We start from the raw sequence: 20,909 nt of genomic DNA on the forward strand, positions 1-20,909 counted from the left end.
TAAGATGTGTTTTAGTGTTTTCAATAAAAAAAAATGATCACATTAAAATCTGCTTGGCATTTATTTTTCTTTAGTCAGGCTATGGGGTAGACCCTAAATCAGCCCATTCAAATAGCTCATGATCACTGAAGTAAAGCTAAGTAATTACTAGATTTTACTTTGTTCTACTGGTAAAAGGCCAGTGAACATGCAGTATGTTTTAAGCAAGGTGTTTATAAGTATTTATTGTAGGCTACAATCATAGACAGTAAGAGATACAATGTATCCCACAGTAAATCCTGGCACCGGAAAATGCGACGTGGAACCTTGGATGATGGCGCTCCGCGTCCAGCACGAACAGGAAGAGGATGTATGATGAGTGTACGTCGACGTGTCAGCTAAGGAAGTGGTTGGCTGCAGCCTTCCAACAAGCGAAATCTAATAAGATAGGCATAGTACTCTTAAGACGCGAATCGTAGATGAAAGATTGTTAGATCTTAACCCTTTTTAAATAATTCATTTTCTCAAATCATTGTCAGTGGGAGTGTAACAACGTCTCTTAAGATGTTGACCAAATTTGAGACGAAGTCGGCTCGTGTTAAAGGTAAGGTAAACTTGAGTTAGCAATGTAGCTGCGACCGTTCTATCTTACCAGTAGTTATTTAACTAACAACTTCAAGTTATTGAACTTCATATGCTACTATTGTTGCAGTTCACTCTTGCATTTAAGATGACAACAGCTTGTGCTGAATAAGGTGTTTACTAAATGCTGTGCCTGTTTGCTATTATGAATGGGATGCTAAAGCTAGCCGTTAGTGTTACATTAATCGGAGCAGCAAGCGATTGCAATGTCTGTTGACTCATGCTTTATGAGACATGAGATATTGGAGTGAAAACATAATGGTCTTTTGTCAATGAGGACCATTTAACGTTGCCAAATGGTATTGGGCGGCCAGTCTGATAACACTTATTTTGCTAGCTTGGTAGCTAATGTCATAGCATCCATGTTATGTTCAATATCTATGTCAAATCCTTTTTCTAGGGCTCAGTTTCCACCCAAAGAGACCATGGATTCTTGCCAGCTTGCACAACGGAGTCATTCAACTGTGGGATTACCGCATGTGCACCTTGATTGACAAATTCGACGAGCATGACGGTATTCTATGATTAAATGTTGAACGTAAAACACCTTCCTGTTTTTATCTTCACTGTCTGTGACCTTTTTACTGACGAGTGAAACATTTTGTTACAGGCCCAGTCAGGGGAATTGACTTTCACAAGCAGCAGCCCTTGTTTGTGTCTGGTGGCGATGACTACAAAATCAAGGTTTGAGAGAATATTAGGCACATAGCCAATATTTGTTTACATGTATTTACGTGTGTTACAGTATGGACCACATAGAATCACAAGTAAATTGTTGTGTTTAATCTTATGATTTTCTGCATGTCAGGTATGGAACTACAAGTTAAGGCGATGCCTGTTCACACTACTTGGCCACCTTGATTACATCCGGACTACCTTTTTCCATCATGTGAGCATAAGGCCTTTTAATCAAACAGTAACAACAAACATATTGACATTATTTGGAAATGTTTCATTACATACATATCTGCCTTGTGGTGTTTGTAGGAGTATCCCTGGATTTTGAGTGCGTCGGATGACCAAACCATTCGCATCTGGAACTGGCAGTCTCGTACTTGTGTCTGGTGAGTGGGAACACTTTGTTTCTTTAATGAAGTTGTCATGTCAAGTGGAATTCACAGATCGTCTGTACAAAAAAAAAGAAACATATTTGGATAATATTTATTATAAATTAAAAAAAGATGTTATCTCACCTCAGAACATCACAATTATATTCTAAACCTGTTTATTATAGTCTACATTGTGTATTATAATAGTGGATATTCATTATTTTCTCCCCCCCCCCAACTTTTCCTATTTGTGACCTCTGTGTCTCCTGACCCTTGTGTTTTGCAGCGTCCTGACGGGTCACAATCACTATGTGATGTGTGCGCAGTTCCACCCCTCAGAGGACCTGGTGGTGTCGGCCAGCCTGGATCAGACTGTGCGCGTGTGGGATATCTCTGGTGAGGGCGCGTGGGGAGGGCTGGAGTTGAATAGGGGAGAACTCGGGCCTGGTGGGATGGGTGGGCGGGATGAAGGGAGAAAAAGAGGCAAGGGGAGAGAGAGAGTGTGAAAGGAGGTGAGGAGAGATGCTCCAGCATTCCTCAAACCCCTCCTCCTTAATCTCTGTGTGAAGATTTGATCTCTGTGGGCTACTTGCAGAAACACTTCTTGCCATTAATTGTCATCAGAAGATAACACATCAGGCATAGTGAACTGACCTAGATTTAGTGACAAAGCTCAGTCTGTGTGTTGTGGACATTGATTTGAAAAGACTCTTGAAAAGGCAACATGGCCAAATCCCCTGAAAGCCAAGGGGGCTTGACTATTTTGCTCCCATTTATTTCTATTGTCATCTCAAATGAATAATCGCAAAGGAACCTTTACAAGTAAAGAGTGGGGACAGACAGGGCTAAAAAAGAGTCAGTTTGGAAATACAGTGGGGAGATTGGATACTCCCTCATGCAAGAAGTGTTTCTGTATTTATGCATGTTAATTCTTACTGACTTGTCTGCGGTGTGTTTTGTGGTGTGTTTTGTCCTATAACTAAACTCTAATTTCTCCTAACTACTCAAGCAAATAACCTTTAACTGGCTTACTGTCTGCTTCAAGCTGTTTAATCATATATATATAGGGTGTATACTCCAAACTCACAACTAAACACTAAATGTACAGTTGACTTTCTCAGCTCAGATCTGTGTATTTTGTCCATTAGATTTAATCAGTGACACTTTTATTTCCTGTCTCTGTCTGCATGGTGGAATCCTGAATAGAGAAAAAACTTAAGCATGAGTCCTTAAAACACTTTAATGTATTACCCTGGCATCTTATCTAAAGGGTGTTGCAGTTACTATACTATGCTTTTATAAGTAGTATAAGTGCCACAGGCATTTACCTCACACTGTAATTCTTCTCATTTTACGGTCCCCTGTGAGGTTTGCTCAGTTGACTGTAATGGCAGTCTAACATTAATGACTGTTTAATGGCATACTCCCCTCCCCTTCGCTCATTGACATCAGTGTCATTACCCAGGCATCCTCTAACAACAGCATGAAATAGCTTGCATACTTCTCATCCTTTCAGTAACCCAGTGCCCCATCAGAGCATATCATATCATGACACCCCCCTTCCAGCCCGCACTGCCCCATCAGTTCACCAGTCAGTTTCCACCCTGTTCAGGTCCACCAGTTCCCATGCTCCCCCTGGAAACATCCGCACCTGTACATTGGTTCCTGCTCATTGCTCCTCCTGCCCCACTTCTCTTGGACTGTTGGTTCACTTAAGTGATTTGTGCGCTGGAATCACCAGCACAGTCTGTTCTCTCGTTTCGTTGGCGTTTTTCACCGGAGAACAGTAATGATCCTGGCCATGTGGATGTGATTGATTGATTATTTCAAGTTAGCGTCAGTAATACTAATGAAAAACACTTTCATGATCAACTATCTGTCTGTCAGTCTGTGTATTTAGGCATCTTGCATAAAACGGTGCTTTAAAATAGGTAACTCTTGCCTATATCACTGACACTACCTCTGAACCCAATCACATGCTCTCTGTGATTTCACGATCATGTTAACCCAATCTTAAGCCTTTGTTGATGGTGTACGGAAATTGATTATAGAGGCATCTAATGGCTGTGTCCTTGACTACTGTAGAATTACTGTTTTCTGGACTGGGGAACTAGAGAACATTGACTGTGCTTGTAATTCATATCGCCTGTAAGTGGTTAGCAGTCCAACAGTGTGTGCTGTGTTTCCCACAACCTTTCAAATTGTTTTTTTTTTTTATGGTAGCAGTCGCCTTATTCTCAAAGATATTGTTGTTTAAATGACTGAGTAACATGCTTGTTGTTCCCACCTCTCCTCCCCTGTTCTCTTTCGTGGGTGTTGTTGTGTTGCCCGTGTATGGTTCCTTCCCCCGTTTTTGCACGGATTGTCGGTTCCAGGTTTGAGGAAGAAGAACCTCTCGCCCGGTGCCGTGGAGACCGAAATCCGCGGCCTCACAGGGGTGGATTTGTTCGGGGCATCCGATGCCGTAGTAAAACATGTTCTTGAGGTAAGCGCCGTCAGCCTTCATAATTAAGTGGTCACTAGGCAAAATCAATTTGGCAATTTAACACCATGGGAAAAATCTTAAGCACAGATATTGATGAGTCTGAAAAATGCTCCCACATACAATACAATAGCTTTAGTTCTGTTCTTGCCCAAGAGCTTTACGTGTTGACATACTTCACCCACGTTTTAGATGTGGGCCCCTAAATTAGCTAGAAAATGCTTTGATTTGAACTGAGACCTGACACACAAGGTTTAGCTAGAGCAAGAGTGAACCAGGAGAGAAGATGAATTACAAATTAATATCAATAGATTTAAAAAGTCTAAGGGAGTCTGCGTCTGTGTCTTTCATTAGGGTCATGACCGCGGGGTCAACTGGGCTGCCTTCCATCCCAGCATGCCTCTCATTGTCTCAGGAGCAGACGATCGTCAGGTCAAGATCTGGAGAATGAATGGTGAGTGGGTATATAATGATAAGAAATGCCCCCTCCGTCACTGTCCTTGAATCTAGACTCTAAACACAGCTGTATTCTCTGGCATCTAATGTCCAATTTGCTATGTCTGTAGTTCTGTGTTTGTCACTTGCCGTTCTGTAATTAACGTGTAGCGTGTACTTTGATCAGTATAAATGTGTAAACATAAATTGTACCGACTTTACTCACTAAAGCACTTAACACACTGACTAGATTTAGTTTGTATTTATTTGTTTGTTTTGGTTGATATTTTGTGTTCGTTTTTTTTTTTCTCACTTCATGATCTTGATCTCTTCGCTTTGTCTGATGCTGTCCACAGAGTCCAAGGCATGGGAGCTAGACACCTGCAGGGGACATTACAACAACGTGTCCTGCGCGGTCTTCCACCCCCGCCAGGAGCTCATCCTGTCCAACTCGGAGGACAAGAGCATCCGCGTGTGGGACATGTCCAAGAGGACCGGGGTGCAGACCTTCCGCAGGGACCACGACCGCTTCTGGGTCCTGGGAGCTCACCCTAACCTCAACCTCTTTGCCGCAGGTGAGAATGTCCTCTCGGTGCCCTCACACTGGCCTTCAAACATCAAAGTGATGGCCATCGAGACAAATGTTGTTTCTATTTGTTTATTTATTTTCAAAATGCTGTCAGTTTTTCGATGTATGCTTTTATAAGGCAACCCGTTTTGGTGTCATCTTCACATTCATTTTGATAGTGTATACAGTGCCTATAGAAAGTCATCATACCCTTTTGAAATAGTTACTTTTTTTGTCTTACAGCCTGAAATCAAAACCCATTTTTAAAAAAATCTTTTCCAGTTTTATTAACAAATTTAGCTGTACAACATCAAAATAATGAAAAAAAAGTAAACAGTTCTGAAAATTAATAAAAAATTAAAAACTAGAATAACAGGGTTGGAAAAGTCATCATACCCCTGACTTAATACTTTGTAAAGCTTCCTTTTGCTTTCATTACAGCCATCAATCTGTTTGGATATGTCTCCATTATAGCTTTGCACACCTAGATAGGGGAATATTTGCCCAATTTTCCATACAGAAATGTTAAAACTTAGTCAAATTCTGTAGGGAATGGCGATGGACTGCTCTCTTCAAGTCAATCCACATATTTTCTATAGGATTTAAGTCAGGGCTCTGACTTTGCCACTCAAGGATATTCACCATCCTATCCTTAAGCCACTGCTTTGTTCTTTTGGCAGTATGTTTAGGATTATTGTCGTGTTGGAAGGCGAATGACCTCCCCATCCTCAGCTGTCTAGGAGAGGGACGCAGGTTTTCCTTAAGAATGTGGGTGTACTTGGCAGCATCCATTTTCCCTTCTATCCTGACCAATTGCCCAGTTCCCGCTGAAAAGAAACATCCCCACAACATAATGTTGCCCCCACCATGCTTCACACTAGGTATGGTGTGTTTTGGGTGGTGTACTGTGTTGGTTTTCGCCAAACATTGCGCTTGGAGTTCAGTGCAAAAACACATCTGGAATATTCTGCTACCATGTGGAAAAAGCTTATATGGTCAGATGAGACTAAGATCGAACTTTTTGGAGACTAAGATTGAAGTTTTTGGACTGAGCTCCAGGCGCTAACCAAACACTGTATACACACCCAAACACACCCAAAACACACCATACCTAGTGTGAAGCATGGTGGGGGCAACATTATGTTTTGGGGATGTTTCTCTTCAGCGGGGACTGGGCAATTGGTCAGGATAGAAGGGAAAATGGATGCTGCCAAGTACACCAAAATTCTTGAGGAAAACCTGCGTCCCTCTCCTAAACAGCTGAGGATGGGGAGGTCATTCGCCTTCCAACACGACAAAAATCCTAAACATACTGCCAAAAGAACAAAGCAGTGGCTTAAGGATAGGATGGTGAATATCCTTGAGTGGCAAAGTCAGAGCCCTGACTTAAATCCTATAGAAAATATGTGGATTGACTTGAAGAGAGCAGTCCATCGCCATTCCCTACAGAATTTGACAAAATTTTAACATTTCTGCACGGAAAATTGGGCAAATATTCCCCTATCTAGGTGTGCAAAGCTATAATAGAGACATATCCAAACAGATTGATGGCTGTAATGAAAGCAAAAGGAAGCTTTACAAAGTATTAAGTCAGGGGTATGATGACTTTTCCAACCCTGTTATTCTAGTTTTTAATTTTTTATTAATTTTCAGAACTGTTGACTTTTTTTTCATTATTTTGATGTTGTACAGCTACATTTGTAAATCAAACTGGAAAAGATTTTTTTTAAAATGGGTTTTGATTTCAGGTTGTAAGACAAAAAAAGTAACTATTTCAAAAGGGTATGATAACTTTCTATAGGCACTGTACATAAGTGCTCCTTTAGCTTTCAGTGACCATGGGAGACAAGATGTAGAGAAATGGACTGTGATGTATCAGTTACCAAACTGAGTTGATATGATATCTTTGTCAGTATTGTCAGCAAAGCACTAAACTGTGTGTGTGTGTGTGTGTGTGTGTCTGCAGGACATGACAGTGGGATGCTGGTGTTCAAGCTGGAGAGGGAGAGGCCAGCTTACGCTGTGTACGGCAACATGCTGTACTACGTGAAGGACCGCTTCCTGCGCCAGCTGGACTTCAACAGCAGCAAGGACACGGCCGTCATGCAGCTGCGCAGGTACGCCTAGGGCGCAGAAGGGGTCAGGGGTCACACTGCCCAAAGGTCATGACTGTGGAGGCATTTGCCCTTTGTGTGAAGATGATAAGATGGCTGAGTGAGGAGGTCTTTTACATGTCAGACGAGGTAAATGAGGTTACAACGCTCGATATGTTTAGCTGAGTATGTTTGTTCTTTCTCTTTCTGTAGTGGCTCCAAGTTCCCCGTGTTCAGCATGTCTTACAACCCGGCTGAGAACGCCGTCCTGCTGTGCACTGTGAGTATTGCAGGACCGCACATTTATTTATTTAGTGTTCGGAATATCCAGACACATCAAGAAAGCTCGTAGACACGTTTGTAACTTTTATCCCCCTGTTTCTGTCCTGACTGAATAGAGAGCGACAAATCTGGAGAACAGCACCTATGACCTCTACTCCATCCCACGCGAGAGTGACTCCCAGAACCCTGATGGTAAGCCTGCCATCCCCCAGATTTAAGCGTTCTGAAAGCTCCTCTCCATAGCTCTCCAGCTACAAAGTAAAGTTTGGTACTAAGGACTATTTACACTATATGATGATATTAAAGGTGTGGAATGCTAATGTCTCCTCTGCACTCCACTCCCAGCTCCTGAAGGCAAGCGCTCCTCTGGTCTCACGGCTGTCTGGGTGGCCAGGAACAGGTTCGCCGTGCTGGACCGCATGCACTCCGTAAGGATCTGTTTCCCTCCATGCTGTTTCCTAGCTATGATAACAGAATCTCCCTGTTTCCCAGAGTATTGAGCCGATAAGATGCGGGTCTCTTGCTCCGTTGAAACTGACCAGTAAAATGTGTCTTCCTTCAATCTTCTGGCAGCATTATGCCGAGGGCTGTTCCATGACCATTTCTAATGACTTTTAAAACCCCTACGCTCCCACTAGCTGCTGATCAAGAACCTGAAGAACGAGATCGTGAAGAAGGTGCAGGTGCCGAGCTGCGAGGAGATCTTCTACGCCGGGACGGGCTCCCTGCTGCTGCGCGACGCCGACGGGGTCACGCTGTTCGACGTGCAGCAGAAGCGCTCGCTCGCCACCGTCAAGATCGCCAAGGTCAAGTACGTGGTGTGGAGCACGGACACCAGCCACGTGGCCCTGCTGGCCAAACACGGTAAGACACCCGCACTGACACACGTCTGGTCTCCATCCAGGTTTTTTCTCTGTGGTGGGTAGTTCCACAGAACATTTTTTTTTTGTCACGTCCATAACGCCAATGAAATGCCTTGGTATTTGTATGATGTGAATGATAACGTTAATTTTTTTGTGCATTTTTCTTATGTACATTCTTCAGCCAAAAATAGCAATGTAATCATTTACATCATGCCATACCATCAAATTTTTTTGCTGTCATCGACGTGACTAAAAACTATTTTCCGTGGAATTGCCCTGGTCTTTCAGGCTGACCTTGGCCAATGTGTGGCCACTCACTGCCATAACAAGGACCTCACTATCTTTTTTTTATTCTCTTTTTATTCTCTTTCTCTCTCTCTCTCTACTGTTCCCCTTCCCACCACACAGCCATCATGATCTGCAACAGGAAGCTGGAGAGCCTGTGCAACATCCACGAGAACATTCGTGTGAAGAGCGGCGCCTGGGACGAGAGCGGAGTCTTCATCTACACCACCTCCAACCACATCAAATACGCCCTCACCTCAGGGTATGCCCCACACGCACACATACACACACACACACACACACACACACACACACACACACACACACACACACACACACACCAGTATTTCTATACGTCTCTATGACCACAGATTACATCCCTTTATCGTAGCAACCGTAGGATCGTAAACTTTTTGTCCAGCAACCCCCACAATGTCTGATTGTCAAATCAGCAAAATGTTTTTAAAGTATTAATAATCCATGCATTGTCCAGTCCTGGTCAGGTGTCAGTACTTTTCCCCTGTTTCTCATTGGTCCTTTCCGTCGTGTCCCTCTGCAGTGATCACGGCATCATCCGCACGCTGGACCTGCCCATCTACGTGACGCGTGTGCGGGGGAACAGCGTGTACTGCCTGGACCGCGAGTGCCGCCCTCGCGTGCTCAACATCGACCCCACCGAGTACCGCTTCAAACTCGCCCTGGTCAGCCGCAAATACGAGGAGGTCTGTGTCTGCGCCTGTCACTCTGCATGCAACCTTCATCCCACATACTAACTCTGTGCTTTCGCTAAATACACTTCCAAAAAGTACCCAGTTTTTGTCAGAATTTACTCCATATTTAATATTGCAATGTTTTATGTGTTTGACTACACTTGATTTCAAGTTTCATGTCTCATGGATTTTAGGACTTTCACTGTCCAAGCTCTCTTTTGAGTTGAGCTGACCGTTCTGATTTTGTCCATCAGGTGTTGCACATGGTGCGCAATGCCAAGCTGGTAGGCCAGTCCATCATCGCATACCTGCAGAAGAAGGGCTACCCGGAGGTGGCGCTGCACTTTGTGAAGGATGAGAAGACCCGCTTCAGCCTGGCTCTGGAGTGTGGCAACATTGAGGTGCGTGCGTGTGTGTGTGTGTGTGTGTGTGTGTGAGAGAGGGAGGCAGAGATACCTTGTTTTGCCTTCATTCAGATAGCACAGCTAAGGATTTGAACCCAGGTCCCTGTGGGCTCTTGGGTATAGCCGCCTCTTCCGCCACAGCTTCCTAAGACGTACCATTTCACATGACTTACTGTGTGTCTTACTGACTGTTGGCTGCTGGTCTTGTTGCCGGCTTTTCTTCTCGTTAGTGGCTAAATGTCAGGACTGATCTGAGGACACAATATGGGATTACAGTGCTTTGGATCTAAAGCTAATGCCTGACTGCTCTGTTTCCTCCTCATCTGCAGGTGGCGCTGGAGGCTGCTAAGGCCCTAGATGACCGCAACTGCTGGGAACGCCTGGGAGAGGCCGCACTGCTGCAGGGTCACCACCAGGTGGTGGAGATGTGCTACCAGAGGACCAAGAACTTTGACAAGCTCACCTTCCTCTATCTCATCACCGGCAACCTGGCCAAGCTCCGCAAGATGATGAAGATCGGTGAGTGAGCTACAGACACACACACTCTCGCACACACACGCTCTGTGTTTTTGTGAATCTTGAGATCCTTTATATTGATCCTTTTTGTTTGCGTTGTAGCTGAGATCAGGAAGGACATGAGTGGACACTACCAAGGAGCCTTGTATCTGGGCGACGTCAGTGAGCGAGTGCGCATCCTGAAGAACTGTGGACAGAGTGAGTATTTACTGCTACAAACCCCACGTCCCTCCTTGACCCCATAGGGTCCATATCTACACCCACAGTACTGTAGATGCTGTATAATAGGGCTCTAGTGTCATGTTGGTCATCTGGTTGTCAGTGAGTCCGGCTCTGTAAGTGTGCCTGGCTGGTTGTGTTCCAGAGTCCCTGGCCTATCTGACCGCTGCCACCCACGGCCTGGACGAGGAGGCTGAGGCCCTGAAGGAGACCTTTGACCTCGAGAAGGAGATGGTAAGACCAGACGAGCACATAAAGTCCCTGGTTTATCATGCTGTAGTGGGTGTCTTCCATTATACAAACGTATACACTTGGGGATGGATCTTCACAGACTGTGAAATAAAAACTATTCTCCCTCTTAGATTCCTGAGGTGGACTCCAATGCCCAGCTGTTGCAGCCCCCACCTCCCATCAACCCCCTGGACACCAACTGGCCCCTGCTCACCGTCTCCAAGGGCTTCTTTGAGGGGGCCATTGCTGCCAAAGGTGAACTATAAGCACTCACTGACCTTGCTGTCTTGACCGTGTGTTTGTGTGCGTCCATGTGCGTGTGTGGGTTTGTTTGTGTGTGTGTGTGTTTGTGTGTGTGTGTGTAACATTGGTGTGTGTGTTTCAGGTAAAGCTGGTCAGATGGCCGCAGAGATGGATATGGAAGCTCCAGGAGGAGAAGGCTGGGGAGAGGACGCTGAACTGCACCTGGATGAAGGTGAGCGCTGCTTTGTGTTAATCGACCTCCTCTCCTCCCATCTGACCTTTGCCCTTTGTCCTGTGTCCTCTCATTGTTTTCATACTGTATATCCTGCCTTCCTTCCTCGGTCCTCGTTCCCACTGATCTAGATAAAGAATGATGTGGCGGCGGCAACAATGGGGAAAGTCTATCCAGTGCTAGTTATAGATCAGTGGGAACGAGCCTGGAGGACCGAGGATCGAGGAGAGAGGTTGAGAATGGCCATTGTCTTCTGTCCTGTCTGACGAGTGTGTGTTTTTCTGTCTCTCCCCCTCAGATGGCTTTGCTGATGCCCAGGATGTGTTGGGTGATGAGGGCGGCATCGGGAAGGGAGAGGGAGGCGGCTGGGAGGTGGAGGAGGATCTGGACCTGCCCCCAGAGCTGGTGAGGAGTGGGCTTCACCATTCAGACCGTTACACTCCCTACTCACACTATTGCCATCCCATAATGATTATTACCCTGACTATTCAATCCAGGCTTCTTGTTATGTCTTTATATCTGACTTACACCATGCATATATGCACATGTTAAATAGCTTGTCCATATTAAGTCACTGTAAATAAAGTGGTACTGACCCTCCTCACCTTTTGACCAATAGGAGCTGCCTGCTGGAGCTGGAGGCGCAGCTGAAGACGGCTTCTTTGTGCCGCCCACCAAGGGCCTGAGCCCCACCCAGATGTGGTGCAACAACTCCCAGCTGGTCGTGGACCACCTTCTGGCCGGGTCCTTTGAGACTGCCATGAGGGTGAGTCCAGATCCCCAAATACTCAGGCCTCAGCTCATGCTCATGTTTTTTTTTTTTCCTGGAATTTTCCAAAACAAGCAGAATCACAGCGACTGAAACTAGACCACACTTAAGAACAGTGCTTTTCCAGAAACGCTAACCAAATGAACCATCAAATGAACAAACTGTCACATTGCGGAGCTTGTGCATGCGATGCAATTTGCCCTGTCTGACACCAGTAGCCTAGCTCATAATTCACTACAAGTGGGTTAGGCCAGTTAGCCTGTAGCATCCTTTTAGCTCTAGACTAGCTCTAGGCTAGCTGGTTCCTTTAAAAGCTCTTGCATTGTCCTCTGGTCAGTCAGTGAAGTTGTTGTCCCCTCCTCCCCTCAGCTCCTGCATGACCAGGTGGGCGTGGTGTGCTTCGAGCCCTACAAGCAGCTGTTCACGCAGACGCTGTCGCGCGGCCGCACCGCCTACCTGGGGCTGCCCTCGCTGCCCTGCCTGCGCGGCCACCCGCTGCGCAACTGGAAGGACGCCGGCGCCAAGGGCGGCCTGCCGGCCGTCGGCCTGCGCCTGGCCGACCTCATCGCCCGTCTGCAGCAGTGCTACCAGCTGACCACGGCCGGACGCTTCGAGGAGGCCGTCGAGCGCTTCCGCGTCATCCTGCTCTCCGTTCCGCTGCTGGTGGTGGACAACAAGCAGGAGATTGCCGAGGTAACGTGTGTGTGTTTGTGTGTGTGCGCTCACAGTGCTGTTACTTTTGTGCAAATACTTTTACTGTAAGGTGCAAATCTGTTGTTCAAGGCCATGTAGACCCCCGTTTGGATATCTGTTGGTGTTTGTGTGCGTTCCATATGTGAAACCAACTTAGTGAAAATGTGTTTCATGTGACTAGTGCTGATGGGTTGTCAATTAGCCTGTGTAATGCTAGAGCTAGGCTCCAGGTGCATGATGGGACTTGTCTTTCCCCCCCTCTCCACAGGCTCAGCAGCTCATCACCATCTGCAGAGAGTACATTGTTGGGCTCACCATGGAAACGGAAAGGAAGAAGCTGCCCAAAGACACCCTTGACCAACAGAAACGGCTGTGTGAGGTAGGACACACAGGATTGGCTGGGACAAGACTGTCACAACAGCTCGATGGTGTTTTGAGCCCCCAACGTCGTCTTCTCTCTCCGGCAGCGCTGCCACAGTTGACTTAAAGGCACTTAATCCTACCCCTAACCCTAACCTTAACCCATGCCTAACCCTAGCACCTTCCAGACAGCGCTGCCTTGAAGACATCGTTGGGGGCTCAAAACACAAAGAAACGTCACAACACAGTGAAATAACTAACGTCAGAGATGGGACATGTGCTGATATTTTGACATTGAACTTGTGTCTACTAAATCATGTGGCATCATCAGTATTTGTTGACTGCAGATGAGTAAACTGTCTTCCCCTGTTTTGCCCACCAGATGGCGGCGTACTTCACTCACTGTAACCTGCAGCCCGTTCACATGGTCCTAGTGCTGCGTACAGCTCTCAACCTCTTCTTCAAGCTACGCAACTTCAAGACTGCAGCGGGCTTCGCACGGCGCCTGCTCGAACTGGGTCCCAAACCCGAAGTGGCACAACAGGTAACCATTTCACTGTGTGTCTGTAGGTGTGTGTCTGTAGGTTACATTAAATTACATTACATTTCATTTAGCTGACGCTTTTTAACCAAAGCGACTTACAACATGAAAAAAACATTTAGGTTTTTAAGAGAATTTCTAACAACATAAAAAGCCACAGTGTGTGTGTGTGTGTGTGTAGGTGTGTCTGTAGGTGTGTGTGTGTGTGTGTGTGTGTGTGTGTGTGTGTTTGTGTCAGAGGTAAGAGTATTAACAGGGAACTGTCAGCTCATTACAACGGCACCATTGTCTCTCTTATCTGTCTATTAGACCAGGAAGATTTTGGCGGCGTGTGAGAAGACTCTGACAGATGCCCACCAGCTGAACTACGACCCCCATAATCCCTTTGACCTGTGCGCCGCATCCTACACGCCGCTCTACCGTGGCCGGCCGGTGGAGAAGTGCCCCCTGTCTGGAGCCTGTTACTGCCCCACATACAAGGGCCAGGTCTGCAGAGTCACACAGGTAGGCCCACCTCACCGCACCTCTGTCCCACAAAGGACAACATTCTTAGACCTTAGGGCTACTTTTCTTTTATTGTGGCCTGCCGGTGTTACATGAACTCAGTATTGATACATTTGTGGAACTTGGATAGCCAAAATTGTTTATTCTCATCTTGTAAGCAATGACAATAATAAAAGTCAACCGCCTTAGTGAGAGGATTTATTGTTTTAGGTTGTGATATTAAAATGTCTCCCTTTCTGTTTCCCAGGCAACGGAGATTGGGAAGGACGTGATTGGTCTGCGTGTGAGCCCTCTGCAGTTCCGCTAGAGGACTGAGGAGGGAGGGCAGCGGGTCTCTCTGACGGTGTGCGTGCGCAGGCTCGTAGCTCATGGAGGTTACCAAAGCCTAGTGTGATTGGTCGTGGGATGTATGTAAACTGGCACATTTGATTATGTCAGAAAATGTAATGCCTTGTTTTTGTCCCTTCTGGCTTCCCTTCCTTCTCCTCTTCTATCCCGATATCCACAACCCACTACGTTTAGCAGAAGTGGCTCCATTGAGCTCCAGTCCTACAGTAGAGATGGGACCTCCATTTGTACAGTATCAAATACATAACCCCTCTCCCTGTCTATACAAATCTCGACTAACTATCTGTTTTTGTGCCTGACACTCATGTATTTATCAAGTGAGTCAAGAGTTGCTCTGGACACAGGGAACCTTAACCTTTACATGTAGACTTAATGCTCCAAGTGAAATGTTAAGTAATGTGTCATGGCTATACTGTAGGTATGCATTCCACACTGATTGCACACGTAATTCATGTAAGTTCTTTTGGCTTCTTGAAGATTGCAACGGCCTAGATGAAAAATGGCTCTTTTATGGAAATGTATCAAATATATTATTTTGCAATTCTTTCCTCTGCAAACACTGAAATAAATGCTTGACCTCTCAGTCTGTACTTGTTTTTAACCTGCTGAATTGATGAGCCATAACTAACTAGAATGTAGTGCCAGAAAATAGCAAGATGTTTAAAGCAACACTACAGAGTTTTTCATCCCTTAAAATAATTTCCAAAATCATTTCAGTGGTTCATCAACTCGTAACAGGGTGAACAGCACTTCTGCTTTCACTTTGCGGCCCTCTGTCGGCTACAACCGCACTATGTAACTTTATGAGGTGGGGTAGTGTATCTGTAGTTCGATGAAATGAGACATCAGAAACTACAAATTTGACTTGCTTCGATGTCGCAATGCATCATACTTTCATAAAATCATGCAACATATTCTACCTTGTCTGTTATTTGCTGGATAAACAAATAGCGTGTGTGCGACAGAGGAAAAGTGCTTTAGTGTTGCTATAATAGTGAAGAGCAAACATATTTAGTGTCTTGACTTCTGGCCACCAAATTAGCCTAATTAACTCCCAAACTACTCTAGTTTGGGAGTTATGTCAGTTGTTAAATACTCTCAGTAGACCTTTAACTGTAGACGTGCCCTGTAAACTGGTCTAGAAAATGACGAGTGCAGTTCACATGATGCTCGTTAAACACTGTACTTTATTTTTCTCTCCACGGAGGATCTCATGCCTTCAGTTTGTTTCATTAACTGTTTAAATCAAATTTCAGAACCCATTTTAGTGATGCAATTACTCGTGCCCTAAAAATGTTACAAAAACTGAAACAAGATAATGATATATATTACATAGCAAATTGCTCCTTTCACCATAAAATGATAATTCTCTGCATGTATAAAAAAATAAAACAAAATGGATGGAAAGGAAAAGTGACAGTTGGAGATAATTGAAAACAATCAGTGTTCAATCAGTGATGCCCCTCAGGCTGCAGCCAGTCCAGCAGACCTCCTGACGTGCCAGTGTGGCCCTCTTCCTCTCTCGCTCTCTCCAGATTACCCTCTCTCTCCCCCACTCTTCCTCTCTTCCTCTCAGGCTCTCGCTCTCTCTCTCTCTCTCTCTCTCTCTCTGCGCTCCCTGAGATCTCCTGCTGATCTCAGTAGTCCTTCTCGCAGCCCGCCTGCTTGCTCATGATCATCCGAGTGACGTCGATGTTGTTGTTGTTGAAGACGTCCTTGGCCTTGGTGATGGTGGCGGCGGGCAGGCTTCGGGTTCGGCCCAGGATCCAGGCGAAGTCCACGTGGAACAGGCGCAGGACGTCGGTACAGGAGTACACCAGGGCCGAGTTCTCGTAGTCGGTGGACATGATCCAGTATGGGGTGTAGGGGAGCACTGCAGAGCCAACAGCAGAGCAGCACAGCTCAGTCAACAGGGAGCGAGATCACAGGTCACACCACACTCAGTTATTCAGCTATTCACTCAAGACCTCCTCATGATCTAAATCATCTGATCTACATCCTCAACTCGAATAGAACCTATTACATGTCGGACAGGTACATTTGTCAGACATTTTCGATTGGTTAAAAAAAATAATAGGCACATATGTATTATCATTTTTAGTATTACAATATAAAAAAAACAGATAACCCAGGTGTGTGTGTGTGTGTGTGTGTATATATATATATATATACAAACGTGTGTGTGTGTGAGTGAGTGTGTGTGTGTTTAAATACGCGTTTGTTTACGTGTGTGCGTGCACACGTGTTTACGTGTGTGTGTGTGTGTGTGTGTTTAAATACGCGTTTGTTTACCTGTGTGCGTGCACACATGTGTTTACGTGTGTGTGTGTGTTGTGATGTGAGCATCCCCATGCTGTAATGGTTGTGTGCCCCTCCTGCACCCACCGTAGGAGAAGCTGATGCCCAGTTTGGCCGGTTCCCTCATGTCCTGCACCACAGCGGTGCCCTCGATGGCCCTCAGCTCACCCTTTCTGAAGGTCACGCAAAAACAAAGATGCTCCATTTCATAACCCTAACATAATCAATGTTGACATTTGCATTCAATGCTATTTTAGGTTTTTAAACCTCCTGAAGGATGATCCATTTAATGAGCACCTCAATTGGAGGATCAGGATGGCATTTAGTGATGAAGATAAAGTTTGTATCATTATTCTTAATTATTGGCATTATTTAACTATTTAATTGTGTCACACTCAGGTCAGGCACACTCACTTGTCAGATATTTCACTTGTAGTAGTATCACACAAAAATGAACATTGATACATTCAATGAAAATGACATAAATGATACAAGTGTCTATTGATATGTGATTACTATCTTTCAGTATTCAGCACATAGGCCTTCTACAGTGGAGTACTGTAATGTGGCTGAAAGTGTCTGAACTTACAGTATCTCTGAGCTGACCACACGGACACTCCCATCTTGTTTCATGGTGAAGTTGGACTCAATGCATCTCCCTTTCTCAAACTGAGCCGGCAGTTTTGCAACCTCATACCACCTTCCCAAGAACTAAACAACAAAACACAGCAAGCACACACCTTGTTATGTGCATATACTGTATGGTGATGTAAACAAAGTTAGAAAAATAAATCCACCATCAACCTCTGTAAACTTGAGTAATGCCAGTCTCCAACACATAGCTGGTGTTATCTTATTATACTGTAGGAAGTGAAGAGTTAGCTTACGTACCTTTTTCATGCTGAATGCAGATTGCACTGGAGGATCTGGGCATGGGCCCCAGTGAGGGACCTGCGCCCTGATAAGAGGCAGGAGAACGGGTAGGATCAAGATGATGGACTTCATGGTGACAGTGCTAACCTGGATCTGAAATGCAGATAAACAGTGCTGTTCGTTTGGGCATTCATATAAAATGACAGAAGCAGACAGAAGCATCCATAATATCCCTCTCGTTAGGTTCAAGCACCACCAAAGTTTTACAGATCAATCAAAGCAAGAGCTCAATAGTTTCATAGATAAAGAATCACATTGCATCAGCATACATCCAGCTGCAAACACAAACAGATCAAGCAATGTTTACATTGTCACCTAATATGCAAGCATGTTTCTAAAATATCTATACATGGTCTTCATACAAATGAATGCAGTCTCTCGAACCATTTCAATCTATGACTCTATGATTCATCTCGCTATCATTTGCACAGACATGCAACACACGCATTTCATTCTTACAGTAGGAAATATGACAAATATGACGAAAACGCGATATCTTACCTCTGTGGATTCTGTGTGAGAATATTCAACAAATCATGGCGCGCTGTGTATTTATAAGAGCGACTCTGCTGCTCAGGGTCACGTTACTCCAAAGTTGTGTGTCATGAATGAGTGTCTTTGTCAGGGCCGAGCTTATCTCGGACATGAAGCGAGCCATTAGACAAATTGAAATCATGGGGGACATTCCGGCAGAAATGTAATTGGTCTGCATCTACACTCAAGGGGACACCTCTACTTTCCTTGTTGCTCTTTCAAGTTAGATGAGAATAGGAACAGATATGAAACCTGAGATGCCATTTTTGTTTTTCAGTGTGTGTACAATATGTGTGTGTGACACCATATCTTTTTCACAAATACCGTTTACCAGAAAGTTGCTATTGCCATGGTCTTTGATTCAAAATGTGTCTATGCCATCTGTCAGCGTAAATAGGCATTCACACTGGTTGCTTGCAGCTCATCATGTAAGACTGTGCCAGCATGGGCCAGGCTCAACCTCAAAACCGAGGAGAGCATGACCTGAGTGGCAGGGCATGCAGTGGTGACAGTGCACAATGGGCAGCGGCGCAGTGCAGTGCAGTGCAGCGCAGGTCACTTATGAAGGGCCTCTGCTGTCTTCTGTCACCACTACACATGCCTCCAGCCTGACTCACCGCTGGGACGTCCTGCATGCCTCACGTCACCGGCCGAGCCAAGAGGCTGCTCCTGATTCCCAAAACAAAATAGTTTGTTGTTGATGGGTCAGAGTAAGTACACGCTGGACCATGGGCCTGCCCTTTTCTGAATTTCACACATTTGCTGGTGCAAAGAGGACCCAGCTACGACCAGGCCCTGGGGCAACAGGGCAACTATAGCTGCCATCAGCCCACCCCCACCTCCAGTGCTCCATCAGCTACTCAGTTCCCAAATATTACTTTGTAATATTGTGTTGGGTATTTGGCCATCATGGTATATATGACACAATATATTTCTAAAATCATGCTACAAGGCTGTTCATTATGTTTATATATCATCTCAGTGATATTGACCTTGACAGAAACCAAATGACACAGACATATTTTCACCTCAGCTTTGCGTTTATTCAGGTGAACACCTCAATACTGTGTTGTGGAGGACGTTTGTAATGGATACAGCTACCCCTCAAGCTGGAGAAGCTTTAGGGGAGATCATTCCATCATTCAGGCATGCTACTACAGCCGGTCTGGATTGTGGCGGTCAAGTTGTCCGTCGTGATGCCATGGGAATGAAGCTTGTCCTTCAGCCCAGCGACGATGTCTGCAGAGAGGGAGCGAGTCCTGCTCATGATCCAGGCGAACTCCACGTAGGACTCCTCACTGATGTTGGTGCAGGAGTACACCAGAACATAGTTGTCATAGTCGGTGGCGAGCACCCAGTAAGGACGTGGACGTGGACCTGAGAAAATTATTATTGATTAGTGATCATTATTCCTGATTCAATGCAGTATCACTTTACTTAAGTGTGTGTCTTTACATATTCCTTTGGGAAACGTAAGTGTTTATTTTTTCAATTGTAAATGTGTTAAATGTGTCAGTGGTATTCACTTCCTGTGAAGATCACTTCCAGCTTGGCAGGGTCATTCAGATCTGCCACACGAGCTGTTGCCCTGGTGTTGGTGATTTCCCCATCAGGCCTGTCAACAGCACATTGGGATTACATTGAGACAGTCAAACTCAGAGGGAGGCTGCAGAGGTTACCGCAGACATGCTGGTGGGAATCTGCAGGATATCCACTGAACCAGTATGGATGTCACACACACACACACACACACACACACACACACACACACACACACCTCATAGACTGTTTGGGCCATTTAAAACAAACACTCCATACGACTGAACTCTTTGTCACTTGCAAAGAATTTACTCAGATGCCTTGCATTCAGTGTAATTCTTTCTTTCTTTCTTTCTTTCTTTCTTTCTTTCTTTCTTTCTTTCTTTCTTTCTCATTCTGTTTATTTTAAATTATCTTAACTCCTGATTTAACCTTGTTAGTGCATTGCAGCTTTTAACTGTTTGTCCATGCACACTGGTCCTAAGAAAGATATGATATCGCTCCATGGTATGTTTTCCCAGAAGAACAAATAAACTTGAACTTAAAACTCCACTTACAGAAGACCTTGGTTGAGGACATTGACCAGTCCGTCACTCTGGAGGGTGTAGGTTGCCTGGCTACATTCTCCCTTTTGAAACACAGCTGGAAGCTTCTCGATGCCATACCACCTGCCCAAATACTACACAAAGGCACCAGAGCAGAGTCACTCATGAAGATGGCAGTTGAGCCATGCATGGCAGTTGGGCTTGGTGTACTGAGTGAAGGAAAAGAAGGACTCCTTACCTTGGCTACGCTAAAGTCCTGCTGGACAGGAGGTACTGGGCACCGGCCCTTCCCAAAGGACTGGGCTCCGACCCCCAGAGTAGCACAGAGGGTCAGCAACAGCACCCGCACAGCTTGCATGTTCTCTGCCTGCACACGAGAACACACGGGTGGACTGCAGCATATATGTAACTGCATTCTGGCTGGCTGGCTCGTTTGGTATGGTTTGGTTTTGTGTACAAGGCATAATATAGAATAAGCACTGAATCAATAAATAAATGAGAAAAAAGTGTCTCATGATTGTTAATAGTATATCTAATGTGAGCGTTAAATAACAGGGAATATTGGTAAACACATATCAAATACAGAATTTGCACATCTTTAATTATTTACTG

General features: G+C 45.2%; 3 protein-coding genes across 3 annotated transcripts; 1 reads left to right on the forward strand and 2 right to left on the reverse strand.

Moving 5' to 3' along the window:
- Positions 1 to 361: 361 nt before the first annotated feature.
- On the forward strand, positions 362 to 15,031 carry copa (COPI coat complex subunit alpha). Its single transcript, XM_062530529.1, has 29 exons — positions 362 to 583; positions 1,022 to 1,135; positions 1,232 to 1,305; positions 1,430 to 1,510; positions 1,609 to 1,685; positions 1,957 to 2,066; positions 4,046 to 4,155; positions 4,507 to 4,606; positions 4,944 to 5,162; positions 7,122 to 7,272; positions 7,462 to 7,528; positions 7,647 to 7,722; positions 7,876 to 7,958; positions 8,169 to 8,394; positions 8,802 to 8,940; positions 9,238 to 9,400; positions 9,643 to 9,789; positions 10,122 to 10,311; positions 10,411 to 10,506; positions 10,673 to 10,761; positions 10,890 to 11,013; positions 11,144 to 11,233; positions 11,532 to 11,638; positions 11,853 to 11,999; positions 12,372 to 12,695; positions 12,964 to 13,074; positions 13,438 to 13,599; positions 13,906 to 14,100; positions 14,348 to 15,031. Exons 1-29 carry the CDS (start codon positions 544 to 546, stop codon positions 14,405 to 14,407), a joined length of 3,672 nt encoding a protein of 1,223 aa, XP_062386513.1. The 5' UTR covers positions 362 to 543; the 3' UTR covers positions 14,408 to 15,031.
- A 592-nt stretch (positions 15,032 to 15,623) lies between these two features.
- Positions 15,624 to 18,204, reverse strand: apoda.1 (apolipoprotein Da, duplicate 1). Its single transcript, XM_062530530.1, has 5 exons — positions 18,181 to 18,204; positions 17,638 to 17,772; positions 17,336 to 17,457; positions 16,834 to 16,919; positions 15,624 to 16,321 (listed from the first exon to the last, which is right to left on the reverse strand). Exons 2-5 carry the CDS (start codon positions 17,749 to 17,751, stop codon positions 16,086 to 16,088), a joined length of 558 nt encoding a protein of 185 aa, XP_062386514.1. The 5' UTR covers positions 17,752 to 17,772; positions 18,181 to 18,204; the 3' UTR covers positions 15,624 to 16,085.
- A 1,147-nt stretch (positions 18,205 to 19,351) lies between these two features.
- On the reverse strand, positions 19,352 to 20,655 carry LOC134099699 (apolipoprotein D-like). The gene is made up of 4 exons (XM_062552675.1): positions 20,536 to 20,655; positions 20,310 to 20,431; positions 19,740 to 19,828; positions 19,352 to 19,590 (listed from the first exon to the last, which is right to left on the reverse strand). Exons 1-4 carry the CDS (start codon positions 20,653 to 20,655, stop codon positions 19,352 to 19,354), a joined length of 570 nt encoding a protein of 189 aa, XP_062408659.1.
- Between the last annotated feature and the right edge of the window lie 254 nt (positions 20,656 to 20,909).

The sequence above is a fragment of the Sardina pilchardus genome, chromosome 2 (assembly GCF_963854185.1).
Source record: "Sardina pilchardus chromosome 2, fSarPil1.1, whole genome shotgun sequence".
Lineage (NCBI taxonomy): Eukaryota > Metazoa > Chordata > Actinopteri > Clupeiformes > Clupeidae > Sardina > Sardina pilchardus.

Excerpts from the sequence above, each read along its gene's own strand:
- copa (XM_062530529.1), top strand. The coding sequence starts at position 544 with ATGTTGACCAAATTTGAGACGAAGTCGGCTCGTGTTAAAG. Across the intron at positions 7,959-8,168 it reads TGCTGGACCGCATGCACTCC|CTGCTGATCAAGAACCTGAA; the intron begins GTAAGGATCTGT and ends CGCTCCCACTAG. Across the intron at positions 10,762-10,889 it reads TTGACCTCGAGAAGGAGATG|ATTCCTGAGGTGGACTCCAA; the intron begins GTAAGACCAGAC and ends TCTCCCTCTTAG.
- apoda.1 (XM_062530530.1), bottom strand. The coding sequence starts at position 17,751 with ATGAAGTCCATCATCTTGATCCTACCCGTTCTCCTGCCTCTTATCAGG. Across the intron at positions 17,458-17,637 it reads CTGCATTCAGCATGAAAAAG|TTCTTGGGAAGGTGGTATGA; the intron begins GTACGTAAGCTA and ends TTTGTTGTTTAG. Across the intron at positions 16,322-16,833 it reads GGGCATCAGCTTCTCCTACG|TGCTCCCCTACACCCCATAC; the intron begins GTGGGTGCAGGA and ends TTGGCTCTGCAG.
- LOC134099699 (XM_062552675.1), bottom strand. The coding sequence starts at position 20,655 with ATGCAAGCTGTGCGGGTGCTGTTGCTGACCCTCTGTGCTACTCTGGGG. Across the intron at positions 20,432-20,535 it reads AGGACTTTAGCGTAGCCAAG|TATTTGGGCAGGTGGTATGG; the intron begins GTAAGGAGTCCT and ends GCCTTTGTGTAG. Across the intron at positions 19,829-20,309 it reads GTCCTCAACCAAGGTCTTCT|GCCTGATGGGGAAATCACCA; the intron begins GTAAGTGGAGTT and ends TGCTGTTGACAG.